We start from the raw sequence: 25,922 nt of genomic DNA, 5'->3' as shown, positions 1-25,922 counted from the left end.
TCCAGGAGGTGCTAAGATAAGAGGGAGGGTGGAGGGGTGTGGAATCTATTCAGGGATGGAATGGGTGGGAATGATTTTATGCCTTTTCCTTTTTGGCTACCTCCCTTGTAAGGAGGAAAAAGCCTTGGTATATGTATGCATGTACAATTATCAAATGATAGAACAACTTCAATATTCTGAAGTACATAAGACATACATACATACTGATGGCACAAACACATACTTAAACCACTCCAGAAACACAATATATCACAATCCATCCATGCATTATCCTGAACATGGGATATGTCATTAGGAAAATATGTCAAGTTCTTGAAGCAGTACAGTGTATGGTGTTAACCTTGCACAATCTCTGTTTGTGAATTTCAAACATACTAACACTGGCAAGTGATCTTTGCTTTGTTTGAATTCTTTGGCCAAACTCTGCCTCACTAGCTTGTGTAGCAGAAGAAAATGAACAGCAGGCTTGTTTCATTTACTTTGCAAAGGATTGATTGACTACTCTATCTGTATACACCTTGAGCAACCATGACAACATATTGCAACTCTGACATTTACCTAAATATTCTCACTCTTCCTGACCCTCACGTATACCCTACCACTCATGAAAAAACTTTTTACTGCTTCCTGTATGGTTCCTCCTATTCTAAATAATTGTAACATGCTCTACACTTTTTCTTTATCAACCTTATTATATGCCTTCACCAAGCCTATGAAAGCCCAAAATAACCTCTTATACTTTAGCTACATACTTTACACATACCTGTCTTACCACAAAAATATGATCTATGTACTCTTCTCCAGGTTCCCTCCTAATCTACTCCACACATTCCTATACATCTTACTGACCACACTCAATAAATTGATCCACTTAAAAATCATTATATTTGTAATTATCTCCCTTTCTCTTGCATAGTACGACTACTGTATAGTACACTCCTCCAGTCCACTGGGATACTTCCTTCTCTTAGACACACATTGAACAAAATCGCCAACAATATTCCCTCTAATTTTCTGCCGAGTGTGTGCAGAAATGGATAGTGAGAAATGAGGAAGTGAGGAGGAGAACAGGGGTGGAAAGGGAGTTGGGAGACAGGATTGATGAAAGAGTATTAGGATGGTTTGGACACATGGAAAGAATGAGTGAAGAAAGACTAGTAAAAGAGGTATGGAAGGCAGATGTGGAGGGAGTGAACGTGAAGGGACGTCCTAGGATGAGGTGGATGGATGGGGTGAAGGGGGCTTTGGGGAAGAGGGGAATGTCTGTTGAGGAAGGACGGGAGAGGACAGAAGACGGGTGAATGGAGAATGGTTGCATATGGATGATGTTGTGATGCATGAGGTAGAATGGGCGGGGGGATCGGGGGTGAGGTAGTATGTGCGAGCAATTTTTGACGCAGCCCAAAGGGATTTCTCCCTGTCTTCTCCTTTATGCATGGGGGGACGGAGAGGGGGGGGGTCGCCGATTTAATGAAGTGGCCTTGCTGTGGATGTGCTGTGTCTTGCAACACTGCTTCTGACCCAGGGCAGTGGACAAGGTGCAGGGATGACCCATCATCCGGTAGGTGCTACGATTGAGAGGGAGGGTGGAGGGGTGTGGAGCGTATTCAGGGATGGAATGGGTGGGAATGATTTTATGCCTTTTCCTTTTTGGCTACCTCCCTTGTAAGGGGGAAAAAGCCTTGGTATATGTATGTATGTATGTATGTGTGCAGAAATTTACTTGTGTGCAAACTTTGCCTTCTCTGAAAAGTATGTGCACATCCATGCCAGTCATCATCTGATCATTTAAGCAAATACGCACAATTTGTAAGATTGTATTCCATATTACCTCCACCAAAGCAATTATTGGTTTGGTTGGCAAGTTACCATATTTTTGGAGAATTTATAAGTTGATATTTGGGTGGAACTTCTTTATTGAATGGATCTTAATATCATTTGAAAACCTTGTGTGTGCACATTTTTTCTCTATGTGCACTATTTGTAAAATATGTGCACACAGCTTCGAGGGAACGCTGCTCACCAACCACTCCACTTTTACCATTTCCACAATTAAAATGTTCATATTTGGATCTATATACCAAGTTTTTTCCCCCTTACAAGGGAGGTAGCCAAGTCAAAATACACATACCCTCCACCACCCATTCCACTCCCATCCACCACCCTTTCCTCCCTCTCATTTTAGCTCCACATTTGAATACATTTCTAACTGGAACAAAACTACATGATATATTAGTATTTATTTCCTGATTGCATTGCTAGGCAGTAAAAAGTGGAAGGAGCCAATAGACACATGTTCATTATATTCCTATTCCCATTGTTTCCCAGTCTGCTACCCTGAGTGAGCCCTGTTGTATACGAGATTTTGATATTGTTGTCACCTTGGTCAAGAAGAAATTAGATTGAAAAACTAAATAAATAAAACTAAATAAATAATAATAATAGATTATGGAATAAACAACACTTTTGGTACTGTAATATTCTCTTTTTGTAATATTTTCTTCCCACCTGTCAATCATTTACCTTTTATCTTACTAAACAAGTTAAAAGAACTCTCAAGCATAATTTTCTTTTGATTTTAATACAAATGCAGATATTTACAAATATATAAAGCATTCCTCCACAAGGAGGCATTGTCCTATCCCTCTTCGAGAGGGGGAGTTTGTGATGTTACTGAATTGAATCACACAACCATATTTGTACATTTCTTCAGCACACACAAAAATTCATCAGATCTGCTTTCAGATGCAGATAATAATGTTGATGTTTGATATTTGTTTACATCAGCAGCCATATTTATTAAGTTTATTGCAATTTTTACAGGTCCTATCATGGAGCTAAAATCTTCCTTCTGGTTTGTTTCTCTGTGCCTTTAACTTGCCAAGTCCTAATGACACATTGTGGCAATCATATACAATAACAAGGTCTACCTTTCTTGACCCAAACAGGACCAGAAAAGCAAATGCTTGTACTTCATTCATTTAAGGTATTAAATGTGAGGGTAGGGAGCATCTTATATGATATGACGTACGCAAATGCATCAAAATTTTACTATCCTTTAGCACAATTATTTTGTGTACATTTGAACAAAATTCACAATTCTGATTACCTACCTGAGTTAGCCTCTTGGGGTCCCATCTCTCTGAGTATTTTTGGTTCAATTTAGATATCTACCCTTGAATCTTTTAATATTGTGGAATACACTTGGGATTATCATGAGCTGAGTTTGAAGTCACTATGAACTACGGAAAAATCACAGGAGATGGGTAAATGTTGAAGACAGTCATGTACAACCAACAACTATCAGGTAACCACTAAAATTGTATTCTACATTTGTCAGTACGAATTTTTCGTCTTGGTCCACCAGAGCGTGAGGGGTAACCAGCTGTTTCGGAGTTGTAGCTGTGGATGAAAGACATCAAAGTCAGCCTTCTGGAGTGTCTTCAAGAAAGCAGACACTCCCACAGCTGGCAATAATGCTACTCGAGCCTCCTTTGGGACATCTTTTGTTAAGCTTCTGGCCTGAAGGAGAAAAACATATTTCAGTTTACAAATTTGTTATTGATGGGTCAGCGTAAGCCACTCAACTTGGAGAGGAAAAGGAAGAAGAAGAAGAAGAAGAAGAAAAATACACATACTGCCACATTCACAATATGTTTATGAATTCATCACTAGCAAACATGCATACCCAAATTAACACCAGATCAATAGGTCAATGAGTTAGTTTGGTTCTCCTTTAGAATCCATGACCCCAAGTGTTACCAATGGTCCCTCATTTGGCTCAAAGTCACACCAGCTGTGGGCATGATGCAGGGATGACCCATCATCCAGGAGGAGCCAAGATAAGCAGTAGGGAGGGGGGGTGAATGGGAGTGGAGTATGTGGGGATGGAATGGGTGGGTGTGGATTTTATGCCTTTGTTTTTTAGCTATCTCCCTTGTAAGGGAGGTATATGTGTATATATCTTACTGTCTTGCTACATTGCTACTAACTCAGGCAGTGGGTTGGGGGCAGTGATGACCCTTCATTCTTAAGGAGCTAAAATACAGGGAAAAACAAATGTGTGTTGGATGGGTACACACCCAGGCTAGCCACCTCCTTTATGAAATTGGTGTGTGTGTGTGTGTGTGTGTGTGTTGGAGTATCTTTGGCATTATGTATGTATTAGCTACCTCCCTTATAAGATGGAAGAAGCCTATTGGTATACAAATAGATGTATTACTGTCTCTACTGTGTTGGACAGTGTAGTATTAGATATTCAGTGTACCCTGTATGGTCCATACATCCTGAGCAGATGATATAAATCTCTACACTAATTCTGTGTTGATAATATTTCAGTGCCTCATGGTGATGGTCACAGACGACCTTGTGTTATACCAACTCTTTTAGAAACTATTTGTTCTTACATGTTCTAGGTGCTGATGTGCAACACTAGCAATGTCATACATGACATCTTTGATCTTCTGCTCTCGTTTTCCCCTCATGAGGTCTTCCTGAGACACTCTGTGCCGAATCTGAAATGACACAACAAAGGAAACCACTGACACAAATATGAGCACACTATGGTAGCTTATATTAATTTTGTAGTATTTGAAAACGTGTGTATGAGGAGCTAGTGTATCCTAACTCTCTCAACACCCTTTTGCTCACTCTAACTCGCCTTCACTGACCAAGCCCCTACTTTGTTCAAAATGTATTCTGCTGCAAAATTAAACTGTTCATCATGGGTCAGTACAAACTTTCTAAAACATATAACTGGTCTGAATAACTCAGATCATAAAATTTACTTTCAACCAAAGAACTGTGAGATGTTTTCCTATGTTTCAACCATGACTCACCAGGATATCTATGGGAAGAATGACTTGGCGCTTGTTAGCAAGATGGGGTACACCTCTAATGATACGTGCTATGCCCTCAGCCTTGCCCAGGTGACTTGCTGCATGGTCAGCCTGCACATTCTGCACACCTCAAAAATAAGCAAAATTGGACACATTAGGTATACAACAGTTTTAGTATTTCATATGATCTTGTAGATAAAATGCTTGTTCAGTGATGATATACATTTCACAAAACATACTAAATTAATCCATATGTGAAATCTGTGTTATGGTACCTACCCTCATTAACCCCTTATATTTTCTAATTACCCAAGAGGTAAACATGCAAGAAAATGGAATCTCAACTGACCGAGATCAATTTTCTTCTTAATCTGCCCCCTCTCCCCATGGCTGAATAAATTTGTCTGCTATTAGCCAGAACAAAATCTGAGGAGTTGCTTAACACAAGGAGGTAAATTTCGCATAGGGGTCAAATGTCTTGGTTTTAATCTTATCTACTATTAGGTATACTTAAACAGATTAGGTCAGTCTTAACACTCAACTTACCAAGACTCTGTAATATAAGGAAGTAGAGGGCACTATTGGACTTCTCAGCATAGTCCTCAATGGCTGCTACACTGGTAAAGGGATGATCATCCATCCGATCCTCTCGGCTGTCAACCAGTTGATTCAACCATCGACGAGATAATTTGTGGCGCTGGACTGCCTGTTGATTGACTGACTGATAAATACCTACATGTTGACTATGTTGTTAGCAAAACTATTTTTTTTTTCTAATTCTAGACAAAATCTTGATCCGATTTTTTTTTTTTTTTTTTTTTAATTCATCAATATGAACATGAAAGTTGCAAGGGAGGCCAGGGGCAATGGATTGATAGATTTAACATGAAAATAATCTCAATTCTAATACTATCAAGGCCTTCCCCTTTTTTGTAAGGAAAATAAGTTAAAAAATCAAAGTTTGATTGATTGACTGATTTGGTTTAATGTTGCAAACTCCCCCTGGCAGGAGGCTAGGACGGTGCCCCTTACAAAGGACTTTGTAGTGTGGAATTTAATGAGCCATGTCCTTGGTTCAATTTGGTGGCAGCAGGGTATGAACTGCCATTAGCTCAACCTTTGACGCAAGTAGCAACATCCTAACCAGCTTGGTCAGTAAACATCCAAGAAAATTGTAGACAACTTCTAAATTGTCTTCTTAATATTTGTAGCTCATTGCTGATTTTTCTTAATCTGTCAATGTCTTTAATGAGACCCAGAGATCATGCAAAAACAGCATGGTCTAAATGTGGGAAACTAATCATTTTTGTAATTGGTTGGATTTCTAAGGTCAAAAGATTGAACTAGCAATAAAGCAATCTTTTTTGCATTCTCAGAGTATTAACCCCTTCCATACGGTGCCGCACACGTAGGCGTCATGGACTTAGATCTCGGTGGCAGCAGCCAATGCCAGCCGTACGACGTGTCGTAATAATACTCGCATCATAAAATATAGTCACCGCTTATATCGATCGTTCTCTCTTCACCCGTGAATTTTGATAACCATAGAAAATGCGATTACAAAAGAATTAGAAAATGTCATTATGGAGGGGCGACTACAATCAATATAATCAAGACGCCGATATGGCAGCCTCGCGAATACACTCGCTCCCCATGACGCCTACGTGTGCGGCGCCGTATGGAAGGGGTTAATAACTGTTTTGTTCTGAGGATTTTCTGTGAGGTGTGAATGTAATATGAATATTATGTGCTAGGTCCAGGATCATGGAACATTTTGTTTAGAGGCTGATGCTGTCAGTTTTAAGTAATTAGCAAGTATTTTGAGGATTCACATCAGCCTCAGGTAAGGTGGAACATGGTTAATTTTTAAGAGGATACAGTCATGATGCCAACCATGTGCGAGATGATCTTTTTTTTCATGTTTTTAGAGGTAATGGCAATAGTATATTTGTAATTTTGTCCTTGTGTGATCAAACAACTTGCAAAATAGAACATTTTTGGTGTTGTAAGTCTTGGGTTGTACCTATAAGTAGAGTTCCTTTGAGTCTTGTGCATGGCAAATCCATGGCAACAAATATATATGGTTTGAAGTTGGTAGCAAAGTTCCTTTCCTGCACATTGTTCTACAATTACAGAGATACTGTACAATAATCTACTATACCTTTTGTAGTTCCATTGCAATAGGCTGCCTGGGGGCCTGTCCTGCATAGATCTTTTCCAGGGTATCACGCCAAAACTGAAGCCTCATCAGACCAGTTAACTTCTCTGTCGTCATATCCCGGACCTGAAACACCAAAAGGAACTTGGTAGGTACTGGAGAAATTTATCTAATTGTAATTTATGTACACCTTTCAGTGATTGATTCAGTTTAACATTATAAACTCCCCTATCAGGAAGCTAGGATGGTGCTCCTTGCAGAGGACTTTGCAACATGGAAATTAATGAACCATGACCTTGGTCCAACTCGCTGGTGGCAGACTTGAAGTGCCATCATCTCAATCTCCGTTACAAGTGATGTCAAGAAACAGTTTCTCTTAGAAGTGAGACAACTTTTGGAATGCCCCTTACAAAACACTTGTGGTGTGGAATTTAATGAGCAATGCCCTTGATCCAACTTGCTGGTGGCAGGGTTCAAACTGGCATCACCTCGACCTCCACCACAAGTAGTGAGGCTCAAACCAGCTCTTCTAGTGAGCATCCCTTTTTGCAGGAGTTCAATTACCTCTGCAAATTCTATTGCTCCTGTGATAGGGGTATAAGAATGGAACCTCCATGTTCCCATGCATGTCTGAGAAGGTGGTTCAATGGAATGGAGCACAAGGACTAGGAATTTCCCTCTCTGTAAGTTTTTCATGTGAAGAGTTGAGGCAAAACAGGGTGTGGGAGCTTGTATATGGTCCAATCTATGGGTAATGCTGTGATTTTATACACACACCCAATTCCTTGCCCACCACAGTTGAAGTGCACCTCATATCCCCTGAGCAGTGACAGGGGATGCAAGGTGCTGAGACAGGTAGAGTGTTTATTTGGTTATTGTAGATGGAGTGGAGGAGAGAGCCTTTGGCATGTATACAAGTACAAAGCTCAGTTTCTCCACATACGGTTTGTCTGCAAGGCTTGGAATCAATTTGCTGGCTCCTCTTTGTATTCTCTCAATCTTTGCCATTAAATAGTGAACATATTTATGTAGAGTTAAAAGCTGCTCAGTAGCATACAGCTGATACTTTAGGGTCTATATGGGGTGCCCCTACAGACCAGAGCCACACTTCATTTTGTCTGTGGTAAAGAAAATCCCTATTCATGGAGAAATGATACTTTACTATGTTGTAACTGTCCTTCCATAAAGCTGTTCCCACATGTTACTGTCCTGTATCACTTCTCTGAATATTCATTTTCTTATTTTGCCAAACCCTGTGGTGGGGGAAAAGAATAATGCCATGAAATGTTCCCACATGAATCATAAAAGGCAACAAAACTGGGACAGGGATAGGACTGGGCATCCTTCTCACTGTAGAAAAAACATAAGAGGGTCTGCGAGGGGTTTTCCAACCAGAATCCTAAGGTTTGGGTCTTTAATGTACATGGATGTGATACAGATGAGAGTAAAAGGGAAGAGATAGGCAGTATGTTTGTGAGAAGAAAGATGGATGTGTTGGCATTAAGTGAAACTAAGTTGAAATGGAGGGGTGAGTTTGAGTTTGGGAGTGTAGTTGGGTGTCAAGAGTGAAGAGAGGACAAGGAAGAGATGGGGTGGCTATAATAGTATGTGAAGAGATGGGTAAACATGTGGTGGAGTGGAAGGAGGTTTCTTCAAGGTTAACCTCTTCAGTACGGGCCAAAATCTCGCGGGCAGCATTATCTGCCAGACGTACGATGTGTCGTAATACTACTCGCATCATAAAATATAGTCACCGCTTAAATCGATCATTCTCTCTTTCACCTGTGAATTTTTATAACCATAGAAAATGTGATGAAGACAGTTTAGAGAGTATGTAATTACACAGGGGCAACTACAATAAATATAATCAAGACGCCAATATGGCAGCCTCGCATATCCACTTGCTCCTCATGCTGCCTACGTATGCAGCACCGTATGGAAGGGGTTAATGTGTATGAAGGTGAAACTGGGGAGATGTGGGTTTTTGTAAGTGCACATGGGCCTACTAGTGAGAAGAGTGTAAAGGAAAGGGAGGCTTTTTGGATAGATTTAAATGAGTGCTTAGAGGGTCAATGTAGTGGTATTGGGAGACCTAAATGCTAGGGTAGGAAATGAACCAATAGATGGAGTGGTTGGGTAGTGTGGAGTTCCAGGAAAAAATCATAATGGAGAGGTGATGGTGGAGATGAGTCTAGAGAGCTGATGATACCAAATACAGTGTTCAGGAAAAAGTCTAACATAAGTGCAAATGGAAGAGGGTGGTGGATGGAAGGGTGGTAGATAGAGCATTTATGAACTATATAGTGATAACCAGGAGTATAGTAGGAAGAGTTAAGGATGTACATGTTTTAAGGGGAGAGAGTGGGGAAATATCAGATAATTTTTTGGAAGGTAAGTTGAGAGTGGAGGATAGATGGAGAAAGAGGAAAAGGACAGAAGATAGGGAGATGCTTAAAGTAAACAGCTTAAATGAGAAAAAAGGAAAAGGAGTACAAGAAGCTGAGGAGTGAAAGTGAAGGATATAGTAGAACTAGGAGTGGAGGAATGGGGATGATTCAAGGAGGGAGTCATACGGTGTGCAAAGATGGTGTGTGGAACAAGGAAGACGGGAGGAAATAGAAGGGTAGTGAGAGGTGGGATGAGGAAGCAAAGAAGGGTGTAGAAGAGAGTCAAGCATTCACAGATTGGTTACAAAATAGGATGAGAAGCATATGAGAGGTACAAAGAAAAGAGAAGTAAAGCAAAAGATAAAGGAGGCAAAGAGGAGAGCAGATGTAAAATGGGGTAAGGGTATGACAGAAAAATTTGAAAGTAATAAAAAGATATTTTGGAAAGAAATTAAGAGAGGAAAAGGTGGCGAATCAAGAAGAGAAGAAAAGGTAAAAGATGTAAATGGAAAGATGATAATGGAAGAGAAGGCAGTAAGAGGAAGATGGACAAAGTATTTCAGGGAGTTGCTAAATAAGGATTGGGAGGGAAAGGTAGTTGCAGTGGGAAGCGCTAAGAAAATGAGAGTGATGAGTGAGGAAAATGGAAGATAAATAATAAGGAAAGATGAGGTGAAGGCAGTTGTTAAGATGATGAAAGCAGGTAAGGCACCTGGGTTGGATGGGCGTCATGCAGAATGTCTAAAAATGGGAGGTACAGTGATGGTGGACTGGCTGGTGAGGTTGTTTAATGTTTGTTTAAGAGAGGGTAGAGTGCCAGAGGAATGGAGGAGTGCCTGTACAGTTCCACTCTACATAGGAAATGGGGACAAGTGTGAATGTAGTAATTTCAGAGGGATCAGTTTGTTGAGTGTAGTTGGGAAGGCTTATGGGAGGGTCTTGATTGAGACGATTAGGAGATGAACAGAGGGAGTAATTAGTGGGGAACAGTGTGGGTTTAGGACAGGTAGGGGCTGTGTGGATCATATTTTTGTGTTTAAACAGATATGTGAGAAAACTTTAGGAAAAGGTAAGGATATTTTTTTGGGGCCTTTATGGATTTGGAAAAGGCTTATGACAAGGTAGACAGGAAGGCACAGTGGGAGGTATTGCAGATATATGGGATAGGAGGAAAACTATTAAGATTAGTCAAGAGCTTTTACAAGAGTAGTAGAGCCTGTGTTAGAATTAGAAATGGAGAGGGTGAATGGTTTGAAGTAAAAGTGGGACTTCACCAGAGATGTGTTATGTTGCCATGGCTGTTCAATTTGTACAAAGATGAGGTGGTGCAAGAGGTAATAGGTCAGGGATTGGTGATGGTTAAAGAAAATGGAAAAAAGTGGGAGATAAGCCAGTTGTTGTTTGCTGACAACACTGCACTTGTGGCAGGATCAGAGGTGGGACTGAGGAAGATAGTGACAGAGTTTGGAATGTGTGTAACAGAAGTAAGTTGAAGATAAATGTGGGTAAAAGTAAGGTGATGAGATGTACAAGGAGAGAAAGTGGCAGCAGACTGGAAGTATTAAGGGAGAGAGAATGGAGGAAATGGATAGGTTTAGATACTTGGGTGTGAATGTGGCAGGAAAGGGTGGAGTGGAGGTGGAGGTAGAATGTAGATTGAGAGAAGCAAGTAAATGCCTTGGGGGGTTAAAAAGTATAATGAGAAATAGACATTTGGGAATGGATGCTAATAAGAGATTGTATGAAGGAATGATTGTGCTGACAGCACTGTATGGGGCAGAAACATGGAACATAAGAGAGGAGTTTGAATGTGTTTGAGATGAAGTGCCTGAGAAGTATGACAGAGGTTACTAGGTTGGATAGAGTGAGAAACAAGGTGAGGAGGGGTTTCTCCATATATTTTTTTTCTGCATTAAGGGATGGGGGGGGGTCACTGATTAAGTGAAGCGGCCTTGCTGTGGATAAGCTGTATCTTGTTGCATTGCTTCTGATCCAAGGCAGTGGGCTGGATACAAGGATGACCTGTCATCCATTAGGAGCTAAGATGAGAGGCAGGAAAGGGTGGTGGATGGGAGTGAGTACTTGCCTTCTGATTTGGCTACTTCTCTACTGGGGAGAAAAAACCCTTGGTATAGAGATAGATGGTTTAATGTCACAATTACAAACCAAATATATATATATATATATATATATATATATTTTTTTTTTTATATATGTGGAGTCATAGTGGTGCTTGGGATGAATTTACACAATCTGATTAGGGAATAGGTCTCTAGAATGTGTATACTGTAGATACTTGTGAATTCAATTTATGAATTGTTGCATCGTCAATACATAGTAATGTTTTTTTTATTTTTTTTTATTTTTTTATTATTAAAAAAAAACAAAAAAAAAAAAACATTACTATGTATTGACGATGCAACAATTCATAAATTGAATTCACAAGTATCTACAGTATACACATTCTAGAGACCTATTCCCTAATCAGATTGTGTAAATTCATCCCAAGCACCACTATGACTCCACATATATATAAAAAAAAAAAAAATAAAATAAAAAATATATATACATATATATTTATATATATATATATATATATATATATATATATATATATATCAAACAGCAAATACAACTTGCTCAGGGATATTTTTTAAATTTTATCTTCTTATTTCATGAGAAATGAGAAATAGACATTTGGGAACGGATGCTAAAATGAGATTGTATGAAGGAGTGATTGTTCTGACAGCAATGTATGGGGCAGAAATATAGAACATAAGAGAGGAAGAATTTGAATGTGTTTGAGATGAGGTGTCTGAGAAGTATGATATGGGTTACTAGGCTGGATAGAGTGAGAAACAAGGAGGTGAGGAGGAGAATGGGGGTGGAAAGGGAGTTGGGGGATAGGGTTGATGAAAGAGTACTAGAATGGTTTGGACACATGGAAAGAATGGGTGAAGAGATATCAGTAAAAGAGGTGTGGAAGGCAGAGGAAGGAGTGAACATGAGGGGGTGACCAAGGATGAGATGGATGGATAGGGTAAAAGGGGCATTGGGAAAGAGGGGAATGTCTGTTGAGGAAAAGAGAAGACAGAAGATAGGGGTGAATGAAGAATGGCTGTGTATGGATGATACTGTGATGCATGAAAGGGAGTGGGTGGGGGATGGGGGTGAGGGAGTATGTGTGAAAAAATAATTTGATGCAGCCTGAAGGGATTTCCCCATCTTCTCTTTTTCTGCATGAGGGGATGGAGAGGGGTGGGGGCAGGTTGCCAATTTAATGAAACAGCCTTGCCGTGGATGTGCTGTGTCTTGCGACACTGCTTCTGACCCAGGGCAGTGGGTGAGATGCAGGGATGACCCATCGTCCAGGAGGAGCCAAGATAAGAGGGAGAGAGGAGGGTGAAAGGGACTGGAGTATGTGGGGTTGGAATGGGTGGGAGTGGATTTTATGCCCTTGTTTTTTGGCTACCTCCCTTGTAAGGGGGAAATGACCTTGGCATATCTTCTCATATAAATCTTGGAAAACCTTTGTTATTTAATCTGTTCATTCAATACACTATACAGAGACCCCAATGTACTGATACTGCATGCCCATTACTGCAGTATATATTTGGAACATTCATAAGTGTCTTCTCCAGACCAAATTCTGAGCATAATATCAAAACTCTCACCTATGCAAATGACCTTTCAATCATAACTCAGCAGAGCACAGACACAACAACTATTAAAAACAGATATTCCTTGACAAACTGGAACTGTGGCTGAGACAAAATAGAATGGCAGCTTCCCCTTAGAAATCATCAGTGATACCCCTCACCCCAGACTACCATGAATCAAAGTAATACACAAGATTGAACAGCCAACTTCTACAGCTGGACAAAAACTCCAATATTTCAGGCCCTCCTACAACCAAGAACCACACTGGCATGACTGCATTCTATTATTTTCAGGTGCTACTATGCGGGGATATTTTGGTTTCTCAATGTAAAATTTCTACTGATAAGGTTTCAGTGCATCCAGTTCTTAATGTTTTTAGTGTAGTTTATCTGTTTTCTTTCAGACAATATCATGTAAACCAATGAATTCATAAAGTGTGCAAACCACTATAGTACAAGCTATATTTCTAATAAAATGACACCATCTGAACCCTCTCTGAGAGGGGGGCCTCATGATGTATCAAACCAATCAATCACTTCTTAATTACGTTTTAAAGTATACAAGAAAATCTTACCTGTGCAACTTCACTGTTCAATGCCCGCAAAGCAAACGTAGCCTGCCGAGCCTGCTGTGGTAAAAGCAGAGTTGCCAGAAAATTTTCATGATCAGTTTGTCTGAAAAACAAAATATTAAAAGCTTACACTTATTGAAAAAAAGAAAAGAAAAAACAAGATAGTTGTTTGTTTATCCATATTCTCAGCCCCAACATAACAAACTCTAAATATGTTTCACCTCAGTTAAATTAACTCCTTGCAGTCAATTTTATTCTCTAATGCCAGGTTATTTCATTCACGCACCCTCTTGGTAGGGAAGGGATAATATATATACACACACACACACATATATATATATATATATATATATATATATATATATATATATATATATATATATATATATATATATATATATATATAGTCAACTCCTTGCAGACAATTTTATTCTCTAATGCCAGGTTATTTCATTCACGCACCCTCTTGGTAGGGAAGGGATAATATATATACACACACACACATATATATATATATATATATATATATATATATATATATATATATATATATATATATATATATATATATATATATATATATGTATTCATATAGTCAACTCTCGATTAACGCGAGAGTTACGTTCCTGGAGATGTCGCTTTATTCAAAATTGCGTTATTTAAACATAATTTTCCCATAGGAAACAATAGTAATAGGGAGGTTACGTTCTTGGCCACTGGGAAAGTCTGCTTGTTTTAGGGATTTTGTTACTATAACCTTAAAAAACATATTATTGATACATCAGTAGGTCACGGAAACAACAAAAACACACTTTACTTTATTTTAATTTATACTTCACCGACAGAGATAACTCCTTTAAGTTAAAGTTTTCTACAGAAAGAATTGCTACATTACATTTATAAGTCACTAACACAACAAAAACATGTCCTCACACTCACCATCACTTTGTTGATACATCACTGGTCATTGCCTGACAAATCTTCATCCTGCTCTCCCTCCTCACCTTGCTCTCCTTCCTCAGTCATGTCTCCCTCTTCTCCCTACTCCTGTACTTCTACGATCTTCTTTTGGAAGAATTGATCAATTTTGTTTTGCGTAGTCATCTTTTTCTTCTGAGCTAACATTATTTTGTAGCAGTTTAATTCTGCCATCACTTTTCGCGCTTCTGTTGCACTTCTGTCTACATTAGGATCCTTGGCCTCGAGTATGTCAAGTCCTTCCCTTATTGAAGTGAGTGCTTCTTGTAGATCTTTTTTGTTAAAACTCTCTCAGGCTCCGGGGTTTCTGATACAGACCGTGTTTTTGATGCCTCTAACTCTGCTGTTTGGTGCTTCACCCTCTCCAACAATTCTTCATTAGTTAGGTCCACACTGTGTGACTCTAAGAGTTCAACAATGTATTTTTTCTTCAATTTGCTCAAACTCAGCTTGCCTAGCCTTCGCAAGACATTCTAGGTTTGTTTCAAGCACTTCTGCTTGAATGTCAAACCTGGTAAAATCTTGGACCAATTGAGGACAAAGATTTTTCCATACTCCATTGAAGTAAAGAAGTAGTGTTTGTTGGCAAAAATCAAGCTAAATGTTGCTGGAGACATCTTCTACAGATGGCAGATGGCTGAGGGCATGGTCCAAGATTAGGAGAATTTTGAATGTCAGTTCTTCCCTCTCACAGTACAGTTCAAGTTTTTTCTCCAGTTTCCTGAAGTAGTCCTTGAATATGCTGCCAGTCATCCACCTTTTATGGTTGGAGTACCAATAACATGGGGGGGGAACTGTTGATGTAGCCCTGTGAAGACACAAGGAAGAGTAAAATTAGTTTACCATTAATCATGGGTTGTTGAGATTTTCTTTTTTGGTGTAGAACAGAAAACAAGCTTACAATCTCTAACTGGACCATATATGTAACAATTTTTCAAGCTTTCATGACTTATAATCATGGTTCTTACCTTTAAAGCTCATGGGCTTTTGGAGTGGAAGACAAGGACAGGCTTCAGCTTGTAATCCCCCTCAGCATTGGCACCCAATAAAAGAGTAAGGCAATCCTTGGAGGCCTTGAGTCCAGGTGTTTTTGACTCCTCTACCGAGATGTATATCCTACCAGGCAGTTTTTTCTAATATAGACCAGTCTCATCTATATTAAAAATCTGCTTGATGGTGTAGCCACCTTCCTTCATGATGGTCTTGAGGGTAGCTGGATGCATATTGGCAGCTGCTACATTGACAGAGGCAGCTTCCCTAGTCATCTTCAAGTTGTGGAATCTGTAGCACTGCTTGAAATTCGAAAAACAGCTAGTACAGCCTTGGAAAGTCTCGCCTTTGTCTTCCTTGTTCTCACCCAGCACATCCTTGCACAGGCTTACAGCCTTAGCCTGTATAATGACCATGCTAATGGGAACATTTTTCTTGTTTTGGTGCTGAATCCACTATGCCAACAATTTCTTTATCTTCCACATCTCTGTGGATCTAAGTATACATACAAATACCAAGGGCTTTTACCCCCTTACAAAGGAGATAGCCAAAGTCAAAAGGCATAATTTCACTCCCTCCCATTTCATCCACACAAACTCCACTCCCATTCACCAGCCCTCCCTCTTTTCATGGCTCCTCCTGGATAACTGGTCAGCCTTGTATCTCGCTCACTGCCCTGGGTCAGAAGATGCAGCAAGACACAGCACATACACAGCAAGGCTACTTCATTTAATTGGTGACCCCCTCTCTCTGTCCCCTCATGTGGAAAAAGAGAAGATGGGGAGAAATTCCTTTGGGCTGGATCAAAATATCATTCATACATAACCACCCAATTAAGCCCCCCCCACCTCCCACCCACTCCCTTCCATACATCATCCACACAAAACCATTCTCCACTCACCCCTATCTTCTGTTTCATCCCTTCCTTCCTCAACAGACATCCCCCTCTTTCCCAATGCCCTTTTTACCCTTTCCATCCATCTCATCCTTGGTCATCCACAAGGTTCTGTATTGGCTCCAATGTTTGCCATATATATAAATAACATGGATGAAGGTGTAGAATGTTATATGAATTTCTTTGCAGATGTGACAAAATTACTAAAGAAAGTACAGAGGAAGACTGTGAATCACTACAGAGAAAGTCTGGTAAGAGAGCTATGGTCACAGTGACCCACTTTTGTATCTTTCTGCATCCAATTTGTTCTTAAAATCTTGTATAGTTTTAGCAATCACTGTTTACTCATTCAGTTTGTTCCAGATATCCATCACTCTCTGTGGGAAGCTATTTTTTATTCAGATCTCTTCTGTAACTGTCTAAGTTTCTTCTCATGTCCTCTTGTATTTCTTCTGTCCCACTTTAGTAAGTTGTCTCTATCAAGAATTTCCATCCCTTTCATAATTCTGTAGATGGTTATCAAATCACCTCTTTCTCTTCTTTGTTCCAGGATTGATAGATTTAGTTTATCCAATCTTTGTTCATATGTCAAATTGGAGAGTGTTGGTGCCATCTTTGTCATTGCACTTATTTATTTTATTTTTTTTAGAACTGTGTGTCCATAGTGTTGCAGTGTACTCCAATTTTGGTCTTATCAGTGTAACTAGTATTTTCTTTACCATTTCTTCATCCATGTGGTCAAAGGCTACTTTCATTGATCTTAATAAGTTAAAAGTTTCTCCAACTAATTTGTTGACATGTTTTTCTGGTGTCATGCCATTTGAGATAATTACTCCTAGGTCTCTTTCTGAGTTTACTTTTTTTTACTTTCTTTGTGCCAATTCTATATTGACACAATATCCTATTTTTGCTTTTTCTAAAATCCATTATACTATATTTCTTAATGTTAAAGTTTACTTCACACTTTTGACTCCATTTCCAGACTTTGTCCAAGTCTTCTTGAAAAGATTTGCAGTCTTCCTCTGTACTTACTCTCTTTAATAGTTTCACATCATCTGCAAAGAAGTTCATATAACTTTCGACACCTTCATCCATGTAATTTATATAACTAGTAAACATTATTGGAGCCAATACAGAGCCTTGGGGGACTCCACTAATCATAACTTCCCAATTTGAGTTCTTGTCTCTAAGTTCCACCCTCATTTTTCTTCTGTTCAAGAAATCTTTCATCCATTCCAATAACTTCCCTTGTATTCCACCCATTATTTAAATTTTTCTTAGTACTTTTCATGTGGTACTTTGTCAAAAGCCTTTTGTAAATCCAAAAAAGCGTAATCTTCCCATCCATCTATTTCTTATATTATTTCTTCCAAGTGTTAATCCATTTATTCCTAATAACTTTTTGCATATTTTTGCTACTGTGCTTGTAAGGGATACTGGTCTATAGTTTATTGGATTTCCTTTGTCTCCTCCTTTGAATATTGGTACAATATTTGCATTTTTCCAATCTTGTGGTACTTTTCTTTCTTTAAAAGAGAAGTCAATTATCTTGTGTATTTTGTTCATTAGTTCATCTATACATTCTCTCAATATCCAGTTTGCAATTACATCTGGCCTGTGTGACTTTCTGATGTCAAGGTTTTTTATTTGGTCCCTTATTTCTTTCATTTCTGGAATCTTCCTCGCTGTTCTTCATCCCAAATTTGTGAGCTTTCAATTGTAAATATAGACCTAAAATGCCTGATCATAACTTCAGCCATTTTTACATCATCTATATATTCTTTGCTTCCTTCACACAGTTTCATTATTTAATGTTTGTCTTTAAGTTTATCATTTACATATCTGTAAAATAGTTTAAGTTGGTCTTTGCATATATATATTATATCTTTTCTGTAGTTTCTTTTTTCTTCCCTGCAAATATCTACATATTTGTCTCTCAGATTGATGTATGTTTGCCAATTGTTTTTTTTTTCTTTTTTCCATCTTTTCCTTGCTTTGTCTCTTCTATCTTAAGCATTACTACACTTTTTGTTATAACAACACTTTATGTAAACCCTTTTTTGTTTCTTCTTTGGTACATATTTATCTGTTCCCTCCTAGTATTTTTCTTTTAATATGTTCCATTTCTCTTCCATCTTTGTTTCTTCATTTGAAAATTTTTCACATTTTGAAAAAATGTTCTAGGTTTAACAAAGTCCATTTTGTTGTAAATTAATCTTCCTTCTCTAAGTTTCTCATTTCTTCTTACATCATTTTGTTCTTTTAGTTCGAACTCTATTAGTATGTGGTCACTCTTTCCAATTGGTGTCTTGTAATTCATTTTGTCCACAATTTCAGGCTCAGATGTGAATATCAAGTCTAGTCTTGATGGTCTTCATTGTTTCTATATCAGGCATTTTCCTTGACCCATTGAGTCATTGTATAACCAATGGTCACACCCAGAAGAGTGTTTCCCCAATTTATTTCCTTTGTGTTAAGTTAATTACTGTGTTTCCTCCATCTATCAGTAACTCCAATAATGCATTCTTTGTGTCTTCCAGTAATTTGGAATGATCACTATCAGACCAAGCCTGTGTTTTTGAGGGCACATATACTACTATAAATTTTCTACTTTTCATATTACTATTTATAACTTTAATCATAATCATTGTTTTCCTTCTGTTATCTTTTTAACATTTAAGCCCTTTCTAGTCAATAACATGACTCTTCCCCCCTGTTTATCAGTTCTGTTTTTGCACAATAGTTGTATAGACCTTGTCTCACCATACTTGATGATATATTATCAGTTCTGTTTTTGCCCAATAGTTGTATAGACCTTGTCTCACCATACTTGATGATATAGGAACTTTCAATTTTGTCTCCACAATTCCCATTATGTCAGGTTTCTCTATTAAGAGATAGTTGTTTAGTTCATATATTCCAGAAATCATACCATCCATGTTTGTGTATGCCATTTTTATTTTTTTATTTTCTTCTCTTTTTTGTTTTATGTTTCCTTTTTTCTGATGTATCATTCTCTCAGCCTCAGATCCAGTACTCTCCAATCTCTCTCTCTCTTTTTTTTTTTTTTTTTGTACTGGGTGTATTTACCTAGTTGTATTTTACGGGAAGGGGAGCTATGCTCGTGAGGTCCCGTCTTCATATCTCATTTTATCTAAACTATTTTTAAATTCATGTATTGTTTTTGCACACACCACTTTCTCATCTAACTTGTTCCAACTGTCTATTGCTCTGTGAGGAAAGCTGTTCTTTTTCAAATCTCTTCTATAGTTGTCTTTTTTTATTTTCTTTCCGTGTCCTCTTGTATTTCTGTCATCCCATTTTATCAGATTCTCTCTATCAGTAATTTCTATGCCTTTCATGATTCTGTAAATAGCTATCAAATCTCCTCTCTCTCTTCTTTGCTCTAGTGTCTGTAGTTTAAGTTTTTGTAGTCTCTCTTCATATGATAGTTTTGAGAGTGTTGGTGCCAGTTTAGTAATTGCTCTTTGTATTCTTTCAAGTTTTTTTATACATTTTTTTTGTACTTGGTGACCATATCGTTGCTGCATATTCCAATCTTGGTCTTATCAGGGTGACTAGGATTTTCCTCACCATTTCTTCATCCAGGTATGTAAATGCCACTTTGATTGTTCTTATTAAATTATAAGTTTCTCCAAAAATCTTATTTATATGTTTCTCAGGTGACATATTATTCATAACAATGACTCCCAGGTCCCTCTCATTTTCTACTCTTTTTATTCCTTCTTCTCCCAAATTATATGATCCTGTTATTCTGTTTTTGCTTTTTCCAAATTCCATTATACTACACTTTTTTGTATTGAACTCCATCTCCCACTTCCTACTCCATTCTTGTACTTTATTTAGATCTCTCTGTAGTGATTCACAATCTTCTTCAGTTTTCACTCTTTTCAGTAATTTTGCATCATCTGCAAAGAAGCTCATATAGCTTTCAATTCCTTCATCCATATCATTAATATATATAGCAAACATTATTGGGGCCAGAACTGTTCCCTGCGGGACACCGCTTATTACTTCATTCCATTTTGAGTGCTGATCTCTTATCACTACTCGCATTTTTCTTTCTTGCAAAAAGTCTTCCATCCAATTTAGCAATTTACCTTGTATTCCTCCTTCATATTCTAATTTCTTAAGCAACTTCTTATGTGGTACTTTGTCAAAAGCTTTTTTTAGGTCTAGAAATGCACAATCAGCCCATCCATCTCTTTCTTGTATTATATCTATTAGCCTTGAATAGAAACATATTAAATTGGTGACGCATGATCGTCCTTGTCTGAATCCAAATTGCCTTGGATTTAGTACGTTGTTTTTTTCCAAGTATTTTACCCATCTACTTTTGATAATTCTTTCACATATTTTTGCTATTGTACTTGTTAGAGAGACTGGTCTATAGTTGGTAGGTTCTTCTTTATTTCCTCCTTTATATATAGGTACTATATTTGCTTTTTTCCAATCTTCTGGAACTTTTCCTTCTTTTAAGGAACTGCTTATTATGCTATGTATTTTGTCTGCCAGTTCATTCCTACATTCTTTCAGAATCCAGTTTGCTATTTCATCTGGCCCATGCGATTTTCTGACATCAAAATTACCCAAGTGTGTCAATATTTCATTCTTCGTTACTTCTATTTCTTCCATAGGGGGGACTTTTTCCTTCCACTCAATCTCTTCAGGTTGTATATTTTCCCTTGTAAACACTGATTTAAAATGTTTGTTCATAATTTCTGCCATTTCCATTTCCTCAGTGTATTCAACTCCCCCTTGTCTTAATTTCTCCAAGTCTTGTTTGTTTTTCAGTTTATTGTTTACAAATCTGTAGAATAGTTTTGGTTGATCTTTACACTTTTCTATAACATCTTTTTCATATTTTCTTTTTTCCTCTCTGCACTTTTGTACATATTCATTTCTATAACCAGTATATATTTTCCATTTTTCAGGTCTTCTGTCTTTTTTCCATCCGGTCCAGGCTTTGTCTCTTTTGTCTTTTAACTCCCTACAACTTTTGTTGTACCAGCATTTTACATATTCTTTTTCTTGTTTTTGTCTTGGGACATACTTTTCCACTCCTTCTTTGTAAATTTTTGTCAAAATATTCCATTTCTCTTCCACTGATGTTTCTTCTTTGTATATTTCTTCCCAGTTTTCTTGTTGGAAGAATTCTCTTATTTTATCAAAGTTTGTTTTTTCATACATCATTCTTCCTTTTCTATATTGTTCATTTCTTTTCATATATTTTTCTTCATTAAGTTCCAGTTCAATCAATATGTGGTCACTTTTACCTATTGGTGTTTTATATTCAATCTTGTCCACTATTCTAGGTTCAGATGTAATTATTAAGTCTAGCCTCGATGGTTCTTCTTCATTTCTATACCTAGTGTTCTCTTGTATCCATTGTGTCATTGAATGGTCAGTAATCATCTCAAGTAGAGCATTTCCCCATGAGTCATCACCACTCTTTACTGTCATTTCTTCCCAGCAGATTTCTTTGCAATTAAAGTCGCCCATCATAACTATTCTTCCTCCGTCTTCCATTATTTTAGTTAATGCTATCTTTGTGTCCTCTAACATACTTTTATGTTCATTCTCCTCCCATGAGGCTGTTTTCGGAGGCACATAGTTGATCACAAATTTTCTGCTCTTCTTATCTCGGTCTTCCACTTCTATCATAATCATCTCTACTGTATTCTTTCCATATATGACACCTTTCACGTTTATATCCTTCTTTGTCAGGAACATAACTCCACCCCCTTGTTTTTTCTCTCTGTTTCTAATCCAATAATTGTATGTATCATGTCCTACACTGTTGGGTGGTAGTGGGCCTTTTAATTTTGTTTCTACAATTCCCATTATGTCCGGTTCTTTTTCTTTCAAATAATCATTCAGTTCATTCAATCCTGTTATCAATCCATCTATATTTGTGTAAGACACTCTTAGTTTTCTGCCACTTCCATTGTGTTCTCTGTTTCCCTTATGTTTTTCTTTAGTATGTCGAACTGCTTTATTTTCATGTTCACTACTCTCCAATAGAATCTCTCTTTCTCTGACTCCGTTCTTTCCTCGTTTTTTGCCTTAGCTTCAATTCTTTTCTGCTTTTCTGCCTCTCTTTCCTCCTTATTCATTTCTCTTTTTATCCATACCTTTTTATATTGATCATTTGTTGCTAGTTTCCCTGTCTTGGATAGAATTTTCTCTGCCGTTGTTTGTGACCTGAATTTAATCTTAATTGGTCTGGTCTTATCTGTACTATATTTTCCGAGTCTGAATTTTTCCTCAATTTCCTTTATAATTTCTGGTTCATCTTCCTGGACTAATTTTAATAAACTGCTTACCCTTTCATTTTCCTCCTTGATTCTTGCGGTTCTATCTGGGTTATGTTTCTCTTCCATTCCTAATATAATTATACATTTCTTTTTGTCAGCTAATTCTCTTACTATATTCTCCTTCTGTCTCATCACTTTAATAACTGAGTCTTCATTATGTTCTTTCAATTGCTGTTTGACTATGTCAGTGAATGAAACCTAATTCCCTTCTTGAGTTATTCTCCAATTTTTAGCTTCTGTAGCTATTTTCTCACTGTTTTCATTACTATTCTTCTTCAATTTCTCATTCTCCTCCTTTACATTTCCTAACTGTCTTTTTAGGTCCTCTACTTCTTCAGTTAAGTTTCTGTGAGCCTTCTCTAGTTGTTCCAATCTTTCAATTCTTTGGAGAATGGAGCCTACATTACCTAACTTACGTTCCAAGTCCTCGATCACCTTATCAACTCTCTCCTCTAGTCTTATCAGTCTGGGGGGGGTTGTGTCCCCCCCACCCTCTTTAAATCCCTGGAACATATTCTCGTCACTTTCTACTGTATTTCGGCTCTCTATACTTCTAATCTTTACATTTTTATTTGCCATTTCGTCATCCGGTGGTCGTTTCATGTTGACCTTCCGCCCGTCTGCCTGGGCCAAGTCCTCCACATCCTCATTACCTTCCATTTCCCCAGTAATCCCTCCCCCTCTCCTCTTTCCTTACTTTCCCACTACCTCACGAGCAAGTCCCCCCCCCCTGCAAATACAAAAAGGCACTTCTCTTTGCGTTGGTATCCTCAATCTGCACTTTTCTTCAGAGCGTTCGTCAAGCCGTCCGTTCGTTGAAAGTGTGTGTGTGTGTGTGTGTGCGCGTACATGGTGGGGGAAGGACATCAAAACTAGTCTTAAATAATCAAAGGGGGGACACATTACTAAATAAGGTCCCTAGACAAAATATATCCATAATCCTGAATTGAGGTTATGACAATGGGGGGTTAGTATGGAGAAGGGGTCAGCTAGATGGGTATTTTTTTTTTTTTTTAGAAATGCACACCTATGCAATAGAGCAATAGAAAATAAAATATTAATTTTGTAAATTATAATATATCAATGTTATCTATGTTTTCTTGGTGGAAAAAAAATTAAACCTATACACTAGTCACTACTGAATGGAGTTGCAACAACAGGTTTGAGATGCCATGTTACATGCCCTGTCCCATCAATGTCAATTTGACGATGGTATTGACATTGTGTAATGGATGTCCTCTCATGATGTCACCACACTACACATTTTTTAAAACTGTGCTTCAGAGCTGAGCTTCATGCTTTTCTTCAAGCTACGAAACTCTTTTACACCCTGCAGTCTGACTGAATGCCCAAACTGGCCATCAACATCCTTGATGACAACAACAATCCTGATGACTTCTAGAATTATAGGTACCCTATTACTAAATGCAGGTTAGGTTAGGTTAGACAAATTGATCATACTTTAATTTCTTTGTCCTTCGTATCTATCAAAACAAAAATGGCATATCATGCAGTCGTTGTGGCTCCATTTGTTAGTATATCACTTTAGCAACTTTTTCTATTATTGATTTGTCATGAAAAACATATATTACATTGATGTATTATAATTTATAATTTTTTTATTTTCTATTGCTATATTGCATAGGTATGCACTTCTAAAAAATTACTGCTAGATTAAATATATAAGAAGAATTCCCTCTATCTACAGGTTAAAGGTGGCATTTATTACAACTAAAGTGACATTTAAAAGATAAATTTTTACTTTCCTGCATTAAAGGCATACCACTACAATACACTGATACAAAATGATAACAATAAACTGCTCATCATGGGTGCTATGTATCCCTACAACTACTATGTACTTGGCAAATTCTTTTCGGTGTTTTGGCGAGCATGACCTACACATCCTCCACTTCAGTATCTAATGTGTAGCTCCACTTAGATTTGTATTTTGCCGTCAACAGCAGTAAAACTATTTTCATTATTTGGTTGCAGTGATTTTCTACTGAGAGTAATACGATAATAAAAAAATCTTTAAGGAGCATATAGCAAACAAATGTAAAGTTTTACATGTGGAAAAAGAAAATAATACACCTGAGGAAAATGTTCACCTTTTAGAAAGTAAGATTTCATTATCAACATGACAAAATTTTATATAGACACACATTTTCTATTTATGATGCAAATATTTTAGACTTTCTTGGTATTTTCTTCCCACCCTTCTACAACTTATTACAAAATGGGTTTCCACCAATATTGGCCACCCTTTTTATTTCATCCTGATTTCATTACTAACTTTATAAAGCCTCAAATCCCATATTACTCAATGATAACTAAAATCCCTTCAAAATAAACCCTTCGGTTCATATATTAACCTATTTATCATGCATTCCCCATTGGCATTGATTACATGTTAACATAAATGTCCCATAACTTCATATCTATCACAATATCATACCCAGCCATCACATAAAGCCTTATTGTATCTTGGTTTAAAGTTGATTAAACTATCATCATCATAATCATCATTTGCAAAGTTATACATAAGAGCAAAGGTCATTGACCACAATTCATTAAATCGGGATCACGCTCTACTTGTGTACTGGCAGGCGACTATGAACCCTGATTTAATTCTCTTATAGTTTGATCCTGCTTTGAGCCAACACCAAATGGTGACCTTATTGACCGTTATCACAGCCTCACTTGACCTGATCTGTACTTCGCCTGGAGCAAGAGGTCAAACGGTGCAACCCCACTCACCTTACAATATTGACACAATAATCACAACTGTCGAGAGGTTTTTGGGTTTTACTCGCCATGCTTCTACCCAGTGGACGTTGCATGTTATATCTTATGATCATTCTGTTTAGATTTGTGGGCCGGTTTCTTATTTTTCCAGCTGTCACAGTCGTCCTCCAAGAGATGGCCATGTTTATTACATCATGGGAAATCAGGTTTACCAACCTACTGTTGTTGATTCTCGTACGTTTTCGCTCGTTTCAGTAATTACGAAACACTGCTTTGAAGTGTCAAACTTGAAGATGATAGATTCGATTTGTTTTATCTTCTGCCATAAAAAATAGTGGAGATTTCGGTGTAATATTCAT

The 25,922-nt window shown here is 37.7% G+C and overlaps 1 protein-coding gene across 1 annotated transcript; it reads right to left on the bottom strand.

Annotated features, from left to right (window-relative positions):
• Positions 1-2,317: 2,317 nt before the first annotated feature.
• sicily (NADH dehydrogenase (ubiquinone) complex I, assembly factor 6 homolog sicily) lies at positions 2,318-25,878 on the bottom strand. Its single transcript, XM_076179468.1, has 7 exons — positions 25,576-25,878; positions 13,618-13,717; positions 7,000-7,122; positions 5,385-5,544; positions 4,839-4,966; positions 4,407-4,514; positions 2,318-3,522 (listed from the first exon to the last, which is right to left on the bottom strand). Exons 1-7 carry the CDS (start codon positions 25,743-25,745, stop codon positions 3,337-3,339), a joined length of 975 nt encoding a protein of 324 aa, XP_076035583.1. The 5' UTR covers positions 25,746-25,878; the 3' UTR covers positions 2,318-3,336.
• Positions 25,879-25,922: the final 44 nt, after the last annotated feature.

The sequence above is a fragment of the Oratosquilla oratoria genome, chromosome 42 (genome assembly GCF_046742065.1).
Source record: "Oratosquilla oratoria isolate Oo_2021 chromosome 42, ASM4674206v1, whole genome shotgun sequence".
Classification (NCBI taxonomy): domain Eukaryota; kingdom Metazoa; phylum Arthropoda; class Malacostraca; order Stomatopoda; family Squillidae; genus Oratosquilla; species Oratosquilla oratoria.
Note: the sequence above shows the minus strand (reverse complement) of the source record. Positions and strands in the feature narration are given on the sequence as shown.